The sequence below is a fragment of the Seriola aureovittata genome, chromosome 15, assembly GCF_021018895.1.
Source record: "Seriola aureovittata isolate HTS-2021-v1 ecotype China chromosome 15, ASM2101889v1, whole genome shotgun sequence".
NCBI lineage: Eukaryota > Metazoa > Chordata > Actinopteri > Carangiformes > Carangidae > Seriola > Seriola aureovittata.
The window spans coordinates 23,497,213-23,519,966 of record NC_079378.1 but is presented as its reverse complement, the minus strand read 5'-3'; the positions used below and the strand labels follow the sequence as shown (position 1 = coordinate 23,519,966).

The following is a 22,754-nucleotide window of genomic DNA, read 5'->3' as shown; positions in this document are numbered from 1 at the left end:
TTTTGTGTATTAGGTAATGATTTAATAATGAATCTATAATCTATCATTTCTGTTGTCTGTTCAGGCGTCAGTGAAACAGTTTCTACTGGTTTCCATTCGTTTTTTAAGCAGCAAAACTCCCATTAAACATCATGTTAACTTATAATATAAGTTTAACAACATCAAAGATGATATATGATGTTCATATAATGTTTCTGTTTAAGCTTCCCAGTCGCTTTAAGTGTGATTTTTCTTCAGTTCAGAAACACCAGTGTTATACAGGAGTAGTACTGGTAGTTTTTAGTGGTTTATACTCATTAACGACAGCAGTGTTGGACTTTGCTGCTGCAGGGTGTTCTCAGTCGGTTTTAATGAGCTGAGTGTGACTGCCCTCTTCAGGCTGAACCTGAACTGTGTCTGGGTCAGGATCAACGCTCACGTCCTCCATCAGCAAGAAAAGCAAGAAAATGAGCGTTTTCAAGATCCAACACGAATCATGAAGAAGAACAGAAAGCAAAATGCATTATTTAGTTTGTGTAGCTGTGCAAGATGAAGCAGCAGAGCACAAACGAGCAACAGTATAAATAACCACCTCTTACAGACATTACACACAGACAGTCATTAGACACATAAAATACTATATTATCAACCAACAACAGCGATTTTAATAAAATGCGTCTAGAATTCTAAAATCATACACTTAACATGTGAAATGGGAAGCATAGTCATTCAGGTATAATTGTCATATTAAAATATTAATACAAGACTGTTAATAAAACTCTAATAAATACTGAGAGTCCATGCAAATGAGACAATCTGGAAACAGGAACATGAGACGGGACGTAAAGCATGTCTGACTCTGACCCTGCTTGGAAAAAACAGACTTATAGCTTGTGATACAAGTAAGAAACGGTCGTTATATTCAGGTGTAGTTTTGTTACTATAGTTCTTAAGAAATCTCTTAATGACACTCTCAATATTTGTCTGTTAATTCACTAAGAAACTAATATAGTGTCATTAAATTGTGTTGGAAGTTACTGGGATTTTAAACTTTTTTTTTTTAACTGTTTAGCCGTGGTTATTTCACCAGCGTCTCGACCTCTGACCTCTGAGACTGAGCATGTGCAGCCTGGTGGAGGTCACTGACCAGAGGACACATCTGCTCCTGGTGATCCGCAGCCTTTTATCCGTCTACATGTTTGGATGTTTGGATATTTAATATCTGCATGTTTCTTTTTTTAAATGAACATGTACAGAATATGTTGTGATGTGATGTTTCTCCTCCTGTGCAGACAGTGAAATCTTTCATCTGTGTGAGCTGCCAAATCAAACCTGCCTGGTTTAATATTCACTAACAGACGCTGAGGCCGACTGAAGGTGGTACAGCATTTATTATAAGGTGGCACACAACACAGGATACATGAACACATGCTTAAAATGCCATGCTGGATCAGCTTTACAAAGGCCAGTGTTACATGAGAAGCCACAAGATAAATCCATACATCATTTTAATGGAGATTACAGATTACTTCCATGTTAGACGACAGACAGGCAGATGCAGACGAGGACAGGAGCAGGTAGGTGTGTAACATTTGGTCTTTAACCACATTCGCCTCTCAAATGCGACTTGGAGTAACAGGAAGTTGCTGCTGCTCTCATTAGCCGAGGCGAAGTATGAAAGTGTATTTTTGGCACACGATATAACGGCCAAAATAATGAATAAAAAATTCATTATTGAAGAGGTCCAGATTCTACATGAAAAGCTGTTAAATGCTAGTTAATGCTACGTTTCTATTCATCATGTCATAAGAAGATATATCTGTGTTCCCTTATACAGTTGTTTTACTGAATGTCATGAAGCACATAAAAGAAAAAGCAGAAAGCGCTAAACATACAGTTGAATATTATATAAAGTTGATATATTCTACAAGTCAGTCTTTGTCCTACAGTAAATTCATGATAGAATATCCCATAAGTATTTCCATGATTGATAGTTAACAAACCGCACATTTAAGTATCAAGACCTCCACATTATTTAACAAAGGCACCGTGTTGAGAAATAAAATCTGCTTTTCTCTGTAAACGGAACATTGCAAAAGATTATATCAAGTTTTTACAGTTCACACGTGGACTGCTAGAAACTGGTGCAGCCGCTCAATCAGGCGTGTGAAGGTTTCATGTTGATGTCTGAGTGAGGAAGAGACATGTCAGTCATCCTCTGCCTCACCTGGCCACAGACAGGTGAGGCACTGGAGCCTCGGCCAGGCTGCGGTCAGCGAGCACAGCGCGAACAATCGGGCAGTGTATCCATTATCAGGTGATCTTTGTCAGGTTTCAGTGACTAATGACTGATATTAGTTGCTATTAATCACTTGTAAAAAAAAGCTACTGGCCATTTCAAATTATGGGAAAGAATCTGGTTGGTAATATTATTATATTTGCAAAAAGCCAGGCAGTGTTTTCACACACATGTACAGTGAGTAGAGGAGCCGCAGAAACACATAAAAATTTGGAAGGAGTTGGAGCATTTGTGTCAAAAACAGAAACAAGATGATATTTGCTCAAACCAAACAAGCCACAAGCCTTGTGTTTATTTCACAGAAAATAAGAAAAATGTCACGAGTATAGCTTCACCGTCAAAATAAAACAAAAATATTAAACGTCACAGACTCTGAGCAGTGGTTAATGAGCATTCACGATGATTCACCAGAAACAAAAGGGCAGCCAAACAGAAACATGTGGATAGGAAGGGAAGCAGAACAGCAGAGGCTGATATGGAAATATGAAGGTTAGATTTGTGACAGGCAACAAATGGCTCACTGCTTTAAGGAGTACCACGCGTTCGATCGTGCTGAGACGCTGCCATCTACAGGTTGAAAGCTGTTGCACCCTGAGCTCCCTCACCGCAGTGATGATGAAACGCTGAACCGTTGCATCGATCGCTCGCTTCTAAAGATTAAGTGACTGCAACAAACTGGATGTAGTAATTAGACTGACCTGATCAGCAGGAAGAAAGTAACACATACGTAATGTTGATACACTCAACTTAACCGAAAACCACCTGAGCAAAAACACCATGTTTACCACCTGATCACATGCTTATTCTCCCAACTTCCCTCCATTAAATTCCTGCTTCGTCATGACAGACCGGATGTGGTCAGAGGTGCAACACGTGGCAGCTTTCAACCCACAGAGGTTTAAAATTTAGTGCGGGGGTTACTCTTTAAAATTACAAAATATGTACACAATCTGCAAAAGTGCACATTTCACACAGCATCTAGGAAACACACTAGCACATGTGAGAGGACGAGGGCTGAGGAGGAGAGAGAGAGAGAGCGAGAGAGAGAGAGAGCGAGAGAGAGAGAGAGAGAGAGAGAGAGAGAGAGGACTAACAAAGTGAATTAAAGCTCAGACCCTGAATATCTACCAAGTGCTACTTGAGGTAATGTGGAAATATTCAGTAAGCCTGGCAGGCGTCCAGGGTCTCTGTTCAGGCTAATCTTTTCTAAGTATGGCTTGTGTTCTGCGTTTGCTTTGCTTAGCGTTTGTGTCCAAACGTGACGAAAGTGAAAAGTAGATACTATTGTTAGTATTAGTTTACGCTATGAGAACAGGGAGGAATATTTAAACATCATCCAACTATAACACAGTGATACACTGACATAAATCCAACTACAGCCAAACCACTGTCCTGAGGTTTGGGCACTTGAGTGGTGAACAGGCACTGCACAACAGAACGAGAAGACACGCAACACGACCAAAATAACACGAGGTAAGGATTATCATACAAATGATTCAAAAGTCAGATATTGTAATCTAGTGTAAATCTTACAATCACAGTGGGTGAAGATCTGGTGAGCCTTAAGTGTAACAGCGGTTTGGTAATCCATTCTCTCTGAGTTAAGAGATAAGTCTAAATTATCTGTAAGAATCTGTTTTAAATGCTGAGAGGAAATAAAGGTTATTCATTTCATACTATTCTCACTCTGCTTCTGCACCAGCTGAGCTATGAGCATCTGATGAATCATCATTTAGAGAGCAGGCAGGAGCTGGCACGCTTCACTCTGCTCCCAAAGGTGAATAAATGTCAGAAGAGCTGACAGGGAAGAGGAGCGCTCCAAACTCCAGGCAGAGAGTTACAGCTCTGGAGAGGAGCTCAGTATTCAGATTCTTTGCAGCACCTACTACTGAAGACTGTGGTGTTTCTCCTCCCATAGATGACGTTAAACACCAGCACATTCAAAAAGAGACAAAAGTGCTGACTTTTGTCTCTCAAAAATGGCCAACTCTGCTTGTTGGGCTGAACAGGACTTCAGCATCTAATCATGTCTAACTAGTGCAGTACGATAAAAATCAATTTGTCTAAAACAAGAACTTAAAACAACTGAAGATACATAAAGTCTGGTCCTTTAAAAGTTAGGGCCCCCTGTTTTTTTTCTTCTCGAAAAAAAAAAAACCTCTTAGAAATACAAAAACCCTCTCGGTTGGTATCGAGGGCTTTTGGTCAAAGGCAGTTGCATAAGGGGTCAGAGGCTGAAAATAATGTTTTCATTCTTGAGGCAGATACATGTCGAAGGATTCAGAGGAACGAGTCTCTGGCCTGATTCATCAGTTGGCTGTTTGGCACTGTGGGCTGGTCATCTTCTGGAGCAGAGGGATCTGTGGATCACAGGGATGAGCTGGTTTTAACAGAGTAAAGAACATAAGGCCCAGTGCACGGCGAGGTCACACAGTCAGAAACTACAGCTCTACATTACATCACATACTATTCTGATGGAAATATATTGGACTGCTGCCAAGTAAAAAAAGTATGACATCATGGATGTTTTTTGGACACATTAATCCTCTGAATTCTGTTACTTATGGAGAGGTCAAGTATGGGAGGAGGTTTTTAAAGAGTAACTTCAGCGCCCTCTGATGGCCAGTCATGACTAACAGGGGGAAGATACTGAAAAAATAAATGTGCATTGATTAAATCAGTGCATTTGCACAAAACATTTAAATTCAAACTATTAATTATAGCCTAAATGGTGCAGAGTAACTTTAAGCTTAGGTAAACATGTTATGCACAAATAAAGACTGTATGAAATGTGTAGAAATGATGAAAAGACCTGGTTTGAAAAAATGAATCTGATTTTTAGCCAGCAGCTGAACAAGCTGAAAACACAACACTGACATACAATCACCTAATAGAGTTGTTATAGTGACCCGTGTTAGCAAACTGTTGACTACTGGCACAAAAAAGATTTTCACTTTTTAGGCGTAATGATTAAACTTTGTTCATATGTGGGTTGTGAGATTCTCCATGTATCTGCTCCTACACTTCTCTGTGTTCTGGTGCTGTTTAGCAGGAGAGGCTCTGAGGACCTGAATGATGAGGCAACAGTCTGAGGCTGCAGCTTGGCAACATGGCGATTTGTTGTGTGTTGGTGGGTGTTTGTGCCCTGAGGTCAGTTGTTGTAATAATGTTTTTAATTTCTACCAAATGATATGCGTCAACAGTTTTATCTTTTGTTCAAGAAGTTCAAACGCTCAAATGTTCCAGTGATCATGAGCAAGTCGACAGCTGAGCCTCAGGGCAGATTTTAACACTAATACTTTTATCAATATGCTTATGGATCGATCTGGTACTTAAACAGTTCTCTTATCGGTACTTTTTGTTATTTAAAAAAACAGAATTAACATTGCTTTATTTTCTCATATGTTCTCAATTAAGATTCCTGAGTAGCAAACTTCAACAGTATCGTTTTGAGCAGATCACTATTACAGACTGATTTTGTAATGATGGAAATATAAAACAAATGTAATACACAACAATTTACAACGGGACTTTTGGACAGTATCTTTACGGTGCAGCAGTTCACCAGCAGCTCACACATGTAGGGATGTTATGTCGCAATAAATAAAAATCTATTTTCATAATTTCTCCAGTACGGAGAGCAGAGCTGATAACATCGGAGCTTATCGATATGACAGTCTTTAAGAATTTAGCCTGTTTAATACCAGGCTTCTGTACCCATCCCCAGCTGACCCTGAAGATGACAGAGTCAATACAAGGATTAAGCTTCAGAGGAGGAATCAGATGTGATATATGAACGCTTGTGGAGAACAGTGCCACTCTCACCTTAGTCAGATCCACCCCGGTGAGGGCGTTGACGGAGACCGGGAGTTCAGCTAGTAAACGGGTCACCTCTCCGGTCACGCGGCTGCCTTCTCCGCTCAGGATGACAATCTCGTTGGTCTTAGACAGCGGCGCAGCCACTTTACTGGCAATCTGATAAAACAAAGTGAGCATCTGTTTGTTATTTCACTGACGACACACTCCTCCACTCCTCACCATCTATATATGTGAGGACCGACAAGAACTGACATGAGTGTATACTGTACCATTCATTCTGTTCCCTCTTTACCAACATGTGACTAAAACACTGGAACCAAAGTCATCTGTGTCTCATAGGTTGTAGCTGTCACCAGTGTGCATGCTAATGCTTTAACAAGCACTGTGTGGAGACAGTGTGGGGGATTAGCCTCTGGACTTGTAGTATCTCTAATCCAGAGGGGTTAGTTCATCTTAATGATACATGTATTTAATGATGCAGGCGTGTGAAGGAAACATGAGGAAATGTGCTGGTTGTAAGTGTCGACGACGGCAGATCGTTTCCCTCCCCTGGGACTTGTTGTTTACACAGGACAGACAGCTGCAGTCTCTCCTCATGCTGCTGATTCATGGTTGACTTGACCGATGAGACGTTTGTTGGTGTTGACGTATAACAATCAATACCAACTTCAGAATAGTAAAGAATATTTCTTATATTAATTACATCCACTATCATTATCTGTTACACTGCGTTTACTTTTTATTAATGGTCGACTCTCATATTTTAGCATTTAGGAAAAAGCTGTTTCAAGAAGACACAGAGATGACTTTGGTGCCAACCCTCTCCTGGTGAGGATATTGCTGATTTCCTTTAAAACCAGAGGTGTATAAATGTATATCACAGACCTTGGGCAGGGCCTCCAGGACCAGAGCTGTCTTAGCGGCCTCTCCATACTGCTGGTAGGATTCAGCCTTCAGCCTCATCTTCTCAGCCTCTGCCTTTCCCACCGCTTCGATGGAGGCGGCCTCTGCCTCACCGATGCAGCGGATCTTCTCAGCCTCTGCCTGCGCTGTCAGCACCTTCTTTATCCTGGGGTCGTGTTAGAGAAGCATGACGAGGACTGTTTAGTGTTTACTTACATTAGCAGGCAGTCACGTACAGCTCTGTAATGTTTAAAGTAATTAGTCTACTCCACATTTTTACCATGAAAATCAAAAGGTCTATTCAGTCATTCTTGTGTGTATATATATATATATATATATATATATATATATATATATATATAAGTTTGACTTGCAGGTCAAAAATATGCAAATTCCAAACTGATTAAACCAACTGCTGTATGTTTGAATCGTGTTTAAATGTTGAAAGGAGCTGCGTGTGTTGATATTTGATATTACGGTCTGAGTCTTCAAAGGACGAGTGTCATCAGTGTTTTTTTTCTTGTTTCCTGGTTTTACTGGAGCTCAGTGTGAGTCGAGGTGAGTAAGTGATTAACTAGCTGCCTCGTTAATGATGCTCTAGTTTTATGTGACTTATTTGCGTGACGGTCATTGAATCTGAACAGGGACTAAACACAGCTCGGATCACGGCACAGAGGATGCACCATCACGTACTGTTACTTATTGCCTGGTGCACCATGGATTCTCCTGTTTAAGGGATTGTGGCGGAAGCTTAATTTGAGGCAGATTGCTATTGTCAGGTTGATTCATGAAAATGATTCAAACATCTGCAACTGAAGCAAGTCATTAGCATTTTCCCCAGAGAACAGAAACATTTAAAGTAAAATAATGATGACTTTTCTGTGGTGTGTGCTGAGTGAGGCGAACTGTGTGATCCACTCACTTCTGTCCCTCGGCCAGCTGCTGCATCTTGTAGGCTTCAGCCTCAGCAGGTCTCTTCACAGTGGCGATGAGCTCCTTGTCCGTGCGGTCGATCTCCTTCTCTTCAATGGTGATCTGCTTCTTCCTCTGCACCACCTCGATTTCTATCTCCTCCAGACGGATCTTCTGCTGCTCTTTGGCTGCCTGCAGCTCATACGCCAGCTGAGCCTCTGCTTTCTAGAGACGACAGGAGCTTTTGTTCACACCATGATTTCATGTTTGACTGTTCAGGATTTATTCAGAGCTATCTATTATACCTTTGTATTCACTTCCTGGTTGAAGGAAGCTTTCTGCATTTCCAGCTCTCGTTTGGAGTCGGCCATTTTTGTGTCAGCTAAGAATTTGACGTCCATCATTTCTTTCTTACACTCAGCTTCCTGTAAAAGACAGTGTGCAAAAGGTAACGACAGGGAGATGGGTTAGGAGCAGTTTGTTGGTTTCCTAATGTGCTATAAATTAGCTATTAGCAATCAGAGAACATGTTTTTTAATTGATCATATTTGTAGTTTTAATTTTGTCTTAAAGCTGCTCTTACCCTGATGCCAGCGTCTCTCTCCGCCTCTGCCACTCCGATGTCTGCATCCCTCTGTACTGCAGCTGTCTGAGTTTTGCCCAGTGAGCTCAGGTACTCTACTTTATCATACACATCCTGTTAGACAGATGAAGAAATGTGATTCGTCTGGTAAGTCATTAAATTATTATCATTTAAACTGGAAGCAGATATTTCAGTAAATGCATAATAAAGCAAACTCAATGTTTCTATTTCTTGTACCTTGATGGTGAAGCTGAGGATTTCAATGCCCATGCGACCGACATCGGGTGCTGCCACCTCTCGCACCAGGGTGGCAAATTTGTCTCTGTCTTGGTAAATCTGCTCAACAGTTAGGGTGCCTAAAAGATAGAAACATTGGTTAGTGCCCTCCGATCCAAACTGTTACTGAGCACACCGACTACGCAAAATATATGGCCAAAATATTATTGACACAGAAAATCATGGTAAAAATGCCAGACAGTTAGTATTATCATTCATTCATTTTCTTATCCTCTATTAGGGTCGCGGGGGGGCTGGAGCCTATCCCAGCATCTTTTCGGGCAAGAGGCAGGGTACGCCCTGGACAGGTCGCCAGTCCATCGCAGGGCAAACACATAGAGACAGACAACCATTCACACTCACAGCCACACCTATGGTCAATTTAGAGTATCCGATTAGCCTAGTCCCCATTTTGCATGTCTTTGGACTGTGGGAGGAAGCCGGAGTACCCGAAGAGAACCCACACTTGCACGGGGAGAACATGCAAACTCCACACAGAAAGATCCCACGGCCGAGCCGGGACTCGAACCCGGAACCTTCTTGCTGTGAGGCGACAGCGCTAACCACTGCACCATCGTGCAGCCCCTTAGTATTGTCATTTAAATTTTAATTATCACTATGACCGCAGCTGATTATCGTGGTTAATTTAACACACGTTAGATACTGTAAGGCATCAACCAGCAATAGTCTCCCAGATGCATGCGCAGCGAGCAAAACCAACCTAAAGAAGGTCGTTGACTCATTTTACTCTCCCAGATGAGTTTGCCTTTCTGTTTGGAGCGCCGTGCAAACGGGATAAAACCAGGTTGGTTGTCCTGTAAAAGTGTCGGTGCCTCCGTGTGACTCTTTCATCCCTGAGCGCAGTGTAGCCGTGGTGTTTCTGGTTTAACAACACCGCGATAATATTGATATCCATGATAATTTTGGTCACTATTATTGTGTTGTATTGTGTATTTTTATTTATTATTATTATTTATTATTTTCATTTTGTTAGTTTCACTGTTTCATCTCTAATCTCCCCCCCCCACACATATATATATATATATATATAAACTGCCTTCACAACTGCTTCTTCTTCATCAGCAGCCTCTGAAATGTCTGAAGCTGCCTGCTGCTGCTGCTTTTGTCTTTTCAACTGCTGCTGGTACCTTGCATATATATATATATATATATATATATATATATATACCTGCACATTACATTGAACAACTATGCAAGTTTATTGAGATGAAGTGGTTATATTTTAAAAGGCAAATTGTGGTCACATCAAATATTGATTTGTTATAGTTTTCTTTTATTTACTGCCATTTTTATGAATGAAATTGATAAATAAACTTTTTCCACACACACATATGTATATAGTTATAGACCAAAAGGATCTGTTGAAGCCATCTCTCATCTGTGTCTCCCTTAATCTGCCTCTATCATTACTTTCCAAGAACTTTTAAATAGTTTTAAAAACTAAGTGGTCTCAGACTTTAGGACACCACAGTATGTTGGAAAAACCAAACAAAAACCAAACAAATTAGGAATGATCATTCAGATTAGTGCAACTACCCACCGAGGATGGCACGCAGATGACCCTCGAGGGTCTGCAGGATGACGCTTTTGATCTCCACGACTGACTTTCCCAGGAACTGTTCGCAGGCGTAACCCAGCAGCTCGTTCTCTGTCATCACTTTCACCTGGTGCCAACATGGACAAAGATCGTCAGCTGAGCACACATACACAAACACAGGCACAACACAAGCACAAACATAGGTGTGGCACACATCAAAACATGACATGTACTAGCTTTTGTGGTATCATCCAACAATCATTCTCTATCTAATCAGTTATCACATATCAGTGCACCGTCAGTAATGTATAGAAAACAAATGAAAGTACAAAAGAAAGTATAACATAATGGGAAATCAACACACAAATAGAATTTAAGAAAATCTTGCAAAGTCTGCAACACATTAGTGACACACAGCACATGCATAAATCCTGAGGGCTGCAGGGATGATCACTGTAACTGTTATCTTGTTTACAGTCACCATGCCTGATGAAACACAGGTTTAGAAAATATAGGTCAGTATAGACATGGAGCTCAGTCTATACGCCCAGATGAAATAATTAACTAATTCATAAAAAACCTTCAGAGTTTACATTTAACTTTATTTTAGGATCATTTTTCAGAAGGGAATTTTGAATTCTTATCTCATATAAATCATCATAGTATAGTGGCTGTAACCACAATATAAGTGGACTTAGTGCAGACAACAGAATCCTTCAAATCATGGTTAGTAATCAGCTATTACTTTGCTGATCAATATCAGTAGAGCGGTTCCTTATGATAATCAGCAAAGCATGTGCTGTACTAACATAATTATAAATAAAATGCTACACTAAAAGTTGATGCACAGAATGTAGAATTTAGTTCTACACTCGAGTAACAACACAGAAATGTACTGAATGCTCCTGTTAGCAAAACAATCAACAGGATCATTTATTTTGAAGGAACTAAAGGAGAAAAAAAAAATCAGGAGTCATTTACATTAAAATAATAGAAAAGGTAAATCAATGACCTGAGGTTTACAAGATTCACACAAGGGCAGTATGAGAGCTCACTTCGACAGTACAGAAATCAAAAATGTGTGTAAGATCGAAGGTTTTGGGTCATGTACTCCACTGGAGCTGTAAGGAGAGAGAGTGAGCTGGGTCCTTAGGCGAGAGGTCTGCACATGGTTCTATTTTGCAACATGCACTCATACCAGGAACGAGGGTGACACAATGTCAGGGAGGATGGACATCATTCCAAGGAAACACATCTGAAAACAGAAAAGGCTGCAGCCCAGCCACACATCCACACACAGGCCAGCTCAAACGGACAGCAGGGGGAGCCGTACTGTGGCTGAGACCAGAATAAGGGCTCGTGTGCAGTGGTAATTTCTTGCCCTTCACTGACCTGCTATCCCAGCCCCCACCCTCCCATCCCACCCGTGACACCACCCTTCCTCCTGCCTGCTTCAAACTCGAATATACAAATCTGAAAAGCACAAGTAAAGGAAATGTGACAGAAAAAGAAGAGTAGAAAGATGTCCTGACAACTGTTTCTTCAACTTGTCGTTCCTCAAAGGCCAGAAAATATTTTTTAAAGGTGATGGATTTGTTGGCTCCTTCAATTGGTGGTTTTACTGAAACTGACCAGTAAAATGTCAAGGGAGACAAAAATAATCCTACTCAAAGTCACATGGTGAAAGATACTGTAAAGAATGTGACTGATTATTATTGGATTATTGGCAACATGAAGTTAAAACTTTATCCTCGATTAACATTCTGCTCTGGTTTCTGCTGAATTCCTCTGAGTCTAAACATTTGTGTCGCTTCAATTTTAGAAGGACAAACAACGCCTGTTACCATGGAACACACGCTCCACAATGGCTGTGGCTTAGGTTGGACCAATCAAATGGTGGCATGATGAGCCTCTCTGTGAAGTGAACTGTGTGAGAGTGAGGGGCTGTTCAGCTCCAAACAGTAGGCTCATTGTCAGCATGCATGTAGGAAAACACAGAGGAGAGGAACATCGGCATGCCTGTGACCAAAATACAGAACTGATGATGAGGTATCATATTGTAAAACACTAAATAAGCACTGGCATGCAGATAAAAAAGAGAAACGACAACAGGATCTCATTTGGAATGGAAATGCAGAAAATAGTGATATATTATGATTAAGTTATAAAATTGAAAATCCACCATAAAAAAGTTTCCTTGAGACTCAAGACAAGACTGACTCGTTATCACTGACTGCACAGACGATCCCTGGACAGATACAGCCACCAAGAGGCCGTGTGTTGCTCAATGACATTTAAAATTGCTTTAATTATATTCCCCATAGTACTGTGTTAAGTCTTTCATTGACCTTGTTACAGAGAATGATGATGGAGAGATTCGTCTCGTCTCAGATTAACTGAGCCTTTCTTCAACTTGTCTCACTAAGTCCACCAGCATCATAAACACAAGCAGGCCAAGATGACCAGTAACAGTCTCCATGACCACTTGGTTTCTCTGTAGCCACTGTCAAGACAACACGTAGCTCCATTTTCTATGGCAGAGCCTGATGCACAACTATGACTCCTGCTTCAGCAAAATCCAGTGTTTTTTTCATCCGGTCCTTTCAAATACGTGTTTTTATCTCATCTATGCTCGATTGCTTTAATGTGCAGGAGCAATTTAAACCGACTGCAGCTTGTGCAGAATGCTGCTGACCCAAAAGAAAAGACCAAATTACTGCAATCCTGCAAATACCTGACTGGCTGTTGAACTGCTGGTTTTGTTGGCTCCTGCTTTATATGTATCTGTATGCTTGTTTCTTTTCCACTATTGTATTTTCATTTGCTTGTAATCAACTGCTATGGCTTCCTTTGTTTTTATACTGTAAAGAACTCTGAGGAAAAAGTGCAATAAATTAATAACATCATTATTTTTGTATTTAGTGTCCATGTCTGCTGCTAGTTACTGAAACAGACTGTGACAGTGGATTTTATTTTAAGGTGGATTTTCTCTTCATCATTTCAACTTGTTAACCTAAAGAGTTTATTTTGGCACTGATCAGGTTTGAACGACCAAACCGATGCAAAAAATACAAATAAAACAAAACAAAAAAAACACATCGACGTTGCACCTCAGGCTCTACAAAGAACCCTTCTCCTGTTACACTAGGACCAAGTTCACTGAAAGACTGAAAATGACACTGTGCAAGGGGGTTACAATGGTGTGGGCGTGCCGCTACAGATAGGAGTGAGACAATGAAACATGAACCAGGAAGTGCCAACTGAATTGTGCCAATTTTGTCTTCTCATTGAAATGAATAACAAGGCTCTGTTTTTTTTTTTTTTGAACCAGCGTTACTGTCAGTCTGAGTGCAGCTTGGTCAGATTAGTTTAACTGGATGTATTCTGCCCGGATACAGGGATAAATCATGCAACAACAAATAACCCAACATCTGTGTGTACATCTTCATGTCTCTTTACCAAAAGTACAGGTGAACATCTTAACTTGAGCCCTCTGTATGAAAGACCACCTCTGCTGTGGTTATGGGGTGATGCCAGAGAAAAGAAAGATGGAGGGGGTGTGTGGGTTAGTGGAGTCTGAACTGGCATTCCCGGAAAAGTGTGGTGATTTACCTGAGCCACCCCAGTGACAGTAATAGCTACACCCTCCGCTGTCTCTACATCCTCACACTTGGGCTGCAGGGTCATAATCTCAAGCGTTATCCTGTGAAGAATGTGGAAAAATATAAAATAAAAATTGACATGTTCGGAGGAAAAGCAAATGAAGGGAAGGGCCAGAACACAAGAAAAAAAACAGGACAAAGTGAAACCATTCACCCAAGGACTCCAGATCACTAACAACGGAGCAAAATGAGATGCTGTCCACAATACAAATCTTGTAGGATTTAGATTTTTGTCTCAAATGTAGATTCATTCACGTATTGCATTATACTGAATTTTGCATTTTGCATTTGGTTGCTCACATCCTTTTTTAGCCATTTCTATAGCATTCATTTAGTGACCCCGTTGCCAAAGGTGACTCAGAGTTCAGCTTTATGGCGAAGCCCAAGTTAGTGACAGCTGATTGTCTCCTTTTGACTGCAGAAGAAAAAAGCAATGACGATCAGAAGAACAAACACAGACAAAGTTAGCTTGTTAGTTGAACCATTTTCCTGGGTTGTCCTTCGGTCTCGAGCACCAGCCACTGCTTTGTTTTTTTTTAGGGTCTTTTGAAATGCATTACCTGAGCCACCCCTGTCACATCCAGGGGAACACCCTCCGAGGTTTCGATATTCTCACAGCGACAGAGGATGGTCATAACCTCCAGAGACATTCTACGCAGGCAGGCAGCGGGAGTAGCAGAGGCAAAACAGTAAGTTGGACAACAGCTGTTAGGAATGTCAGTTACCAAGGTCAAGAGGAAGAAGGAGAGAGGGGGTAAAAGACACAATCTGACCTCCTGTTTTTCCGCTTTTAGCCCCAAAGGCTGTTTCACGTATCTACATGCAGCTGGTGATGCCTCTTACAAAACCTGTCACAGCTACAACAGAGCTACTCTTCCCTCTGTTAACAAATATTTAAATTAACTGGGACAAGGAGCAAGATCCATAGATAAAAACTCAAGTCAGTGTTGACAAGATTCTTGAACCCAGTGACTCTCCAAGATTACATTTATATGGAGATTTCACAAGAATGTCCTTTACAAACAATCACATCCTGAGCTTCAATATTAGTCTGGTTCAATTGTTTATGTGAGATTATGTTTCAAAGCTGATAAAACAGACAGAGCCGTTCCTTTACAATAAATCCTGACCTGTTGTCGGAGTCAAACATATGGGAGGATGACTGCAGCAACACTTGGAAAGAAGACTCTCTGGTTAAAAGCTCCACCTCCCCTTTCTTTCCAGAAACACTGGATCAATGAGTCACAGGCTTGGACATTAAGATGATTACTGCAGCACGAGCGGGAAGCCACACTCCCTCCCTCTGTACTTATATTGCCATCCAGCTACTTGTTTATGCACATAGGGCTTTTAGCTCAAGTGGTCACTTCTCTGAAGAGGAGCAAAAAGCATCTTTCCTGTTCTCATCATCCAAGAAAACATCTGAAATGTTGACCAAACTGCACACGATCAACATGTGGAATAAAAATAGACGAGAGGGGGTTCATGGGACAGCTTGTCTCTAAATGAGGATTTATAAATCCAGACATGCATCAACTTTATTTTATTTGCTGAGGTCTACCATTACGTCTCCTAGCAACTAAAGTCAAAGAGCAGCACTTAATGGGAAATGGGTAACCTGAAGGAGACACAGTAAGGCTGAGACAGGGCGAGACCGACACCAGACAGAGCAAAGCAGGTTAGCAAAGTAGAAACAAAGAGGCAGGAAAACACTGAATAACATGTTTAAAACCAGGAGCTGCAGAGACAAGAAATATGATCACGGATCACTTTATTTTAGATTTAGATTACTGTTAATTTTTGCAACAGCTTGATGTTTTGAAAATTAGGAAATTGAGACTTGTAAGTGAAAAATAAATACACTTAAAAAACTGAGTTTAGATAATTTCCCATCCTTTTGGTCAGACATGAAATAGTCTCATCGAAAGCTGCAGATAAAAGCTGCTTCACTGACATTAAATCAGCGGCTTGTGCCACAACCCTGACATTTTACAGGGTTAATGAGCACATTTTAGAGTAGGTCGCTTAATGCTTCTCTGTGGGTTCAAGCTCAAACAAACAGTGTGGAGGTCTACAAAGTGTCACAGTTTCAGCTGCAGGTTTTGTTTCTTTTCAGGACTGGTCTTGATTAAGATCAGACTACAGATTTCGTTTTCTGGTTTCAAGCTCTGGCAGAGACAGTTAAATAAAAACACAAATTCCATTTGTCTGTTTTTTTGTCAAATGAATAATATGCAATTTATTTTTAATTTTTTTTCATTGTCAGTGGTTCAAATGGTAGTTCAACAGATATTTTTTGTATAGTTTTTTAAATATTTTGTTTGTAATGTTCCCTGACTTCGCTGCTGTCTACCATCTATTTATGTTTCCAGTGTTATCTCTGAAGCTGCTTGTTGGAGCTACATTTGAAATCAGTGGACAGTGATGAGTCGCTGCGTTTACACATCTGTCAAACATTAGTTTTTACTACTGGTGTTGTTTTTGTCAATTCACCATAACTAGTTTATAGTTGACTGGACTGTACAAGGATAGGAAAGAGAGAACCATGGCTCTTTTCTTAATTAACTTTTTCAGGGTATCTGCAAAGCCAAACTTAAAAACATCCACATTTTAAATCGTACGTTGAAATTAAAATAAGACTGTTTTCAAAATGGAAAGTGAAAAAGAAAAAAAAAGAAAAAAAAAAAGAATTTTTGATTATCAAATGTTTGTTATTTTTCTTACTTTTAACAAAGTCCATGAAAATATTCAAACCAACAATGCACTGGTTTTTTCCATATACCATAGCTTACCATTTTCCTTCTATGTGTAGCACTCAGCAAAAAGCCCATTTGTTTCTATTGAAGGTGTAAATCTTTAAAATCAGATCTCAGTGTGTAAATTTTAAAAAGCTCAGTACAGTGCATTTGTTAGAATCTATTTTAGCTGTGGATTAATACACATTTGTGTGATAGGACAGTGTCTGTGTGATTGATTCACAATAAACTACAGTGCCCAAGTTCAATAGTGTGACTTATTGCTGTAGTGGAATAAATAACATTTGGCTGCCAAGGCAATACTTCAAGGATCAATTCACTGTTGTTCTTTTCATTTGATTTGTTGACAATAAACGAAACAGAATATCATCAGCCTTATCATTTAATTGCATCTGCTTTATAAATGAAGAGATATAGCATTGTGTGCATGTGTGAGGTTGACACATGGCCTGAGGCTGGTGCTTAATGCTGGTTCATGAAGTGTCCAAAATGGAGAGAAATCAACTGCTGAGGAGCATGCAAGCACTCAACAAATGCAATGACAGAGGGTCGATAGAGTTTCACAAGTAAAAACCTAAATGGCAGCATTAGAGGAAAAGTCAGGAAGTGGAAACATGAGGAAATATCCACTTGGAGTCTTAAACTTCTATATGAAAATTCATGGTAATTTGACCATTAGCTGTCCAGATGTTTCTGGCTTTACCAAACTAATTGTCAGAAAAAAAAAGCTTGCTCCCACAAGGGACATGGAGTGTTATTGCGCTTAATAAGAAATATATAAAAAAGTATTTTTAAATGTTTTGCATATTGTGGTAAATATATACATTTGTGTATATTATGCAGAAGACTGTTAATTATTTCCTGTGCTTATGACACCTGCAGGGTAAAAGAGTCTGTAACTGAAATATGGAAAGCAGGACTTTGGAACTGAATAATCCCTTTTTTTCAAACTCGTGGTAAGTTTGTTGTGTGGACCTGCAGATACCCTGTTCTGAAATTGAAAGTTTGTGAGCACTTTGTGCCAACTAACACTCCATTGCCTGGGGACATTTATGCATATTCTCTGGTTTGGAGCCAAGAGCAGACATGACGTACCTCTGGATGTCAGAGATGAGCCACCAGGCCCAGGCCCAGCCTCCCACAACATATGTCTTCTCATCTGAGCCACAGCAGCCACCTTTGGAACAACACAGATAAAATGGATGTCACATGCTACAACCAAAGTAGCAAAAAGCTATAGTAGCATCAGTGAATGACAGTCAGAACAAAAGCAAGGCCAAATGCAACAGGCGATATGCAATAAGCACATTACAGCAGCAATTTCATTTGGATTGTTTAGACATTTACGTCACCAGCTAACAGCCTGCGCTGCCTACTTTCTTAAACGGCTGGAAAACAATATTCTGTATGCAGTTAATTCAACACATCCACACATGGCACGTGCAACAGCACACTGCAAGGAACACCTTTATAATAATACATAAATATATAATCCTACATCTAACAACAGCAGCAGCGTTTATTTGGAAAGTGTTGGAGAAACATTGAGAAAGATCTATCAGACAGTGACCCAGTTTTCATGTTGTGCAGTTTCTAAGGAAGATGATCATGTGCTACAAAGAACTCCCACTCAACCACAGTCTTTTCGGTGTTTGTTCCTGTGGTGTCACACCAGAAGAAAGTAGTTTATATCTGCTTTCCGAAGGACATGTAGAGCACAACAGGAACAATACATTTAAAAACTGCATGCATGCAATGGACAACTTATAGTAACAGCAGTTTTAAAGTGAATGTCAGATCTTTTCACATGAGATGCAAGTTAAGTTAGGCAACATATACCCGTCCCATTCAGCGGCCTCGGATTGATAGTTTAATCTCAAGTGTTTAGTGTGACATTCCCAGCTGTCACGTGTTAACTGACAGACAGGGGAGGGGGAGGAGCTGGTCTATCTTTACCAACAACCACACATTACAGCGGGCCATACACATCGCTCATGTTTCCAAAACAAAAAGGTCTTTTAAGGTAATATTGAGTATTTTCAGTCTAAAGCAGAAATCTCACTTTCGGGCACACTTTTCATGTTACAGACATAATGTACTTCCTGGGTGTGACTGAACAATATGCCACAGGAAACAGCAGCATTACAATGTGCAACCCAGGAAAACTCGGAGTACTCGGAGAACTGAATTACACTCTCAACTTGAGTTTATAACAATGACCTACTGAGCTCATCTGTGTCGCAGGTTTTTATGTTGACACATTAACCATGTTCTTGCCTCATTTCAGTTCATCAGATCAATGTCTGACATTTTTGCAGTGTTTAAATATAACTTTTAAATATACTTTTTTACTTTCATTTAAACTTTCATTTTTACGTTTTGCCCTCTTTAATCTTGAAACTTTGACTCGAGACTGATCATGAGGAGAATGTATATCATGAAAGGATGTTTTTGGATATGCTCTCTTAAGATAATCTAATTTATACATATTAGAAGGGGTATTTCCATAAAGGAATGTGGGAAAAACAGGCTTTTACTATTAAAATACACCTGACTCCTGCCAAATGCTATTGCCAACCAAAGTGGCAGCCCGTAAGACTGATGGCCTATAGAAAGACTTGGAGCTACAGACCATTTTATTTGTAGCAGTTGCTGTAGTCTACCACTGGCATTACTGGGATTCCTGGCTGCATTCAGAGTGGTGGGGGGAGGGGCTACCATGCAAATGAATGGGTATTTACACAAGCTAAAAAAATTCCTGTCATCAACTTTAGTTTTCTTGATGCAGAGCTTTGTTCTTGAGAAGTAATGCAAGCCTTTACTCACAACACGCAGATAAGGCGCTGTTCTTTCACATATTTCGCAATAGGCCATTAAAGGAAATTTTACTTTGGCACCCAGCCTCCTCCTCAAAATACAGAAAGTCGTTTCACACTGTGGAATGAATCAGTCTTGGGATCAGGATGTGCAACTCATGCCCACTCACCTCTGCTCTCAATATACGTTCCTCTCTGTGGTGACTGACAAACTCTTTAAGTTTGCTTACCAGGGCAAATCCCAAAGCTGTTTCTGTTTTTTCTTCATCACTAGTGGTTGGTAAGTAAATAAGTAAAGTTTATTTAATATAGCACCTTTCACTAAGCAGTCACAAAGTGCTTCACGAAAGTAAAATGATTAAAGATAACATCATAAAAGTCGTGAAGAATTATGAATTTAAGTTGGTTAACAGATTGTTACAGAGGTGTAATAAAAATCTATTGTTCACTATGCTGCCAAACTAGATGTAGAAACTGAGCTAAGTTTTGTTTTTTTTCAATAGAGGCAAAGGTCAGGGATTCCTAATAGTGTTTTACCGGGATCCATATCAGATCAATGGAGAGTGCAGAAAGATGACAGTTTTGATTTTACTTGATGACATAGAAATTAGTGATTCTGCATTGAATGAGTTTTGAGTGCGATCTGAGATTCGACTCTCAGATGTTAATTTCCTACAACATTACAGAGAATATTGATTAAAACAAGACCCAGCACCAATCTGTGGGTCCAAAACTTTAACAGAAAAATGAGGGTCTGGCCTCTGAGTTTTTATATGGGGGGCCCCTGAGATTAAGAAAAGTCCTGGATGTCCTGTGTCCTGAGTATTAGAGACATAAACTGATGGTTACTGCCAACCAGACTGAAACAACTTGAGTTTATCTGCGTCTGCCTTGTAATTTAATTAATTTAGCTGTAACGTTACTCCCTCTGCAGAAGAGAGCTGCCATATGCACCAGCACTCCTCAGATAGAAAGAGTATAAAATAAGTCCATTAAATCTAACCTTCTTATAAACTTCAATTCGTATAAATGGTTCGACGATGGCTGTTTTATTATAATAAAGTGAACAAGTGAAAGAAGCTCCATGAGAAAATGTTTCACTTAAAACCCAAAGTGTAAACAGATGTCGAAGCAAAACTGATCACATCCCAACCACACGCACATCTGGGAGGACACGTGAACACGCATTAAGGCAATGATATAATATATTTAAACAGGTGGATTTATAAAGTGAACATTACAGACATATTTCTGAGGACAGGACCTGTCAATTGCTAAAGTACAGTAAACGGTTAGGTGATTTGCTGTAATATTACCCGAAACGTTAGCTTCTGTTTTAACACATTTAAGATATACTTTTCGATTAACGGTTAGGACACTGTTGTGATTATTTTCTCCTAGTCTGTGAGCCGATAATCGAGCCGTCAGAGCCAGGCAGGCAGGCAGGAGCCATAGGAGCCAGAGGAGCTACACTACATCGTGTAAACAGCATTAACGTTACCTGAAACTACAAGGGCCTCGTTTGGTCCCACGGTGTGGCAGTTTCCCATTTTACCGACTTATTCGACGAATACAAATGCAATTCGGCTTTTAAACACTAATTTCTTCTCTTTTTTCACCGAACTCTAGGTAATTTTCTTCACAACACTCGCTCGGTGCTCCACGCCCCTATCGATCTTTTTCCTTTTTTTTTCAAAATGGAGAGTCACAGTCGAGTAACGGATGCGTCACATCAGCCGTAATGAGACGCGGAGCTTCCGCTTGGGATTTTCAACATAAAAGTCATTTTGCTGAACATGTGTTTAAGTACTTTTTTGGTTTTATTTTGAAGATTACATTGACAAACTTTGCTTCTCATTTTTCTGTCACTTGACTGAGCTGATCAGATACCCCTCCTCTCTCTACTGCCCCTCCTCCACAGAACAAGATCCATTTCATAATAATAAAATAGGCGTGGTTGATAATGTCCTCTCACGCAAACAGCAATAGCTGTAATTTTCCTGTGGGAGTCCTGCTTTTAGTGACCAGATCACATAGTATTTATCTCATCTGATGTCATGGATTGTGATATAGTCATAAGTATTGCAATTTTAAAGCTTGAGGTTATGCCACTAACTGCAGCTTAGCAGTATGCATGGTGAACTAGCTGATAAAGTCTGGGTGGGATGGTCCATCCACATGTCCCCCAGCTCCCAACCATGGCAGAGTCAAAGTACTGGATTACCTTTGATCGGTCAGATGAGATGATGCTTGATGTTGGGTGATTTGTGGACTTGGCAGTGTTGTACCAGTACACACTTTAAAAGAACTAGCTCCAAGTTCAGTTCATACAGATGAAATTGAACAAAATTTACTTAAATTAAGTTCACAGTTCCAAATCCGAACTATTTTTTTTATTTTAAATAAATAGGCCGATGTTCTTTTTCGATAGAACCTCCTTCTACCCATCCGTCACCAGCCCCAAATCATTGCCACTTCCAACTAAATGAATTATTGTATACCACTGACACAGACATTTGTTAGTTTAAAATCCGTACATAAATATAATGCTCAAACAAACTGGCTTCAGCAGTGGCAGATGCGTTTATACCGTCTGTACCGCTTGCATCAGCCAAGCTGGGCCGTGTCTATGGAGACGTTATGCAGTGTGCCGTAAAACTGAAATAAAACGTGAGCTAAAACTGTCGTAAAAACGTGAGTGAATGCCGCTCACGTTCACGTTCATCATTTGTAAAGTGATTCGTTCAATTCATTGTTCACGCACAACACTGACACTTGGCACATTTCTTTTCCCACTTAAACCCAAACAATCTGTTGAACTCTTCAGAACTGCCTAGCTGCTATTACAGCTTAGATTTTTGATGCTGAAAAGGCAAGAATTTAAGGCTCCTATGAAGCCGGTGGTGAGGCTCCTCTAAAATTAGGGACATCTGCCATGGATGATATCCAAACTCCTTTTTTCAACATCCTCTCAGAGTGTAGGGCTAAGACTTTTTTTTTTTTTTTTTTTTTGAGCTTTCAGGTTTCTTCTTATTGTTCAGATGCTAACATCAATCTGCCTCTTTAAACTCAGTGTTAAAGAAGCAGACTGTACACTGTTAGGACATTTTGACTTTTAGATTCAGGCACATGGCTTAATGGACCTGGCCTGCAGCTGCTGGATGACTGACATCTTGTTGTTCTCAGTTCAT

General features: G+C 40.1%; 1 protein-coding gene across 2 annotated transcripts; it reads right to left on the bottom strand.

The window, feature by feature from the left end:
* Positions 1-1,351: 1,351 nt before the first annotated feature.
* On the bottom strand, positions 1,352-21,274 carry LOC130181993 (flotillin-2a). 2 transcript variants are annotated; one of them, XM_056396495.1, is made up of 11 exons: positions 21,065-21,274; positions 17,843-17,924; positions 14,552-14,642; positions 10,333-10,456; positions 8,733-8,851; positions 8,496-8,609; positions 8,218-8,337; positions 7,923-8,137; positions 6,983-7,166; positions 6,104-6,253; positions 1,352-4,638 (listed from the first exon to the last, which is right to left on the bottom strand). In XM_056396495.1, exons 1-11 carry the CDS (start codon positions 21,111-21,113, stop codon positions 4,588-4,590), a joined length of 1,299 nt encoding a protein of 432 aa, XP_056252470.1. In that variant the 5' UTR covers positions 21,114-21,274; the 3' UTR covers positions 1,352-4,587. The 2 variants fall into 2 exon arrangements, with proteins under 2 accessions (XP_056252470.1, XP_056252469.1); XM_056396494.1 differs by lacking the exon at positions 14,552-14,642 and adding an exon at positions 13,942-14,032 and having other exon boundaries at positions 21,065-21,273.
* Positions 21,275-22,754: the final 1,480 nt, after the last annotated feature.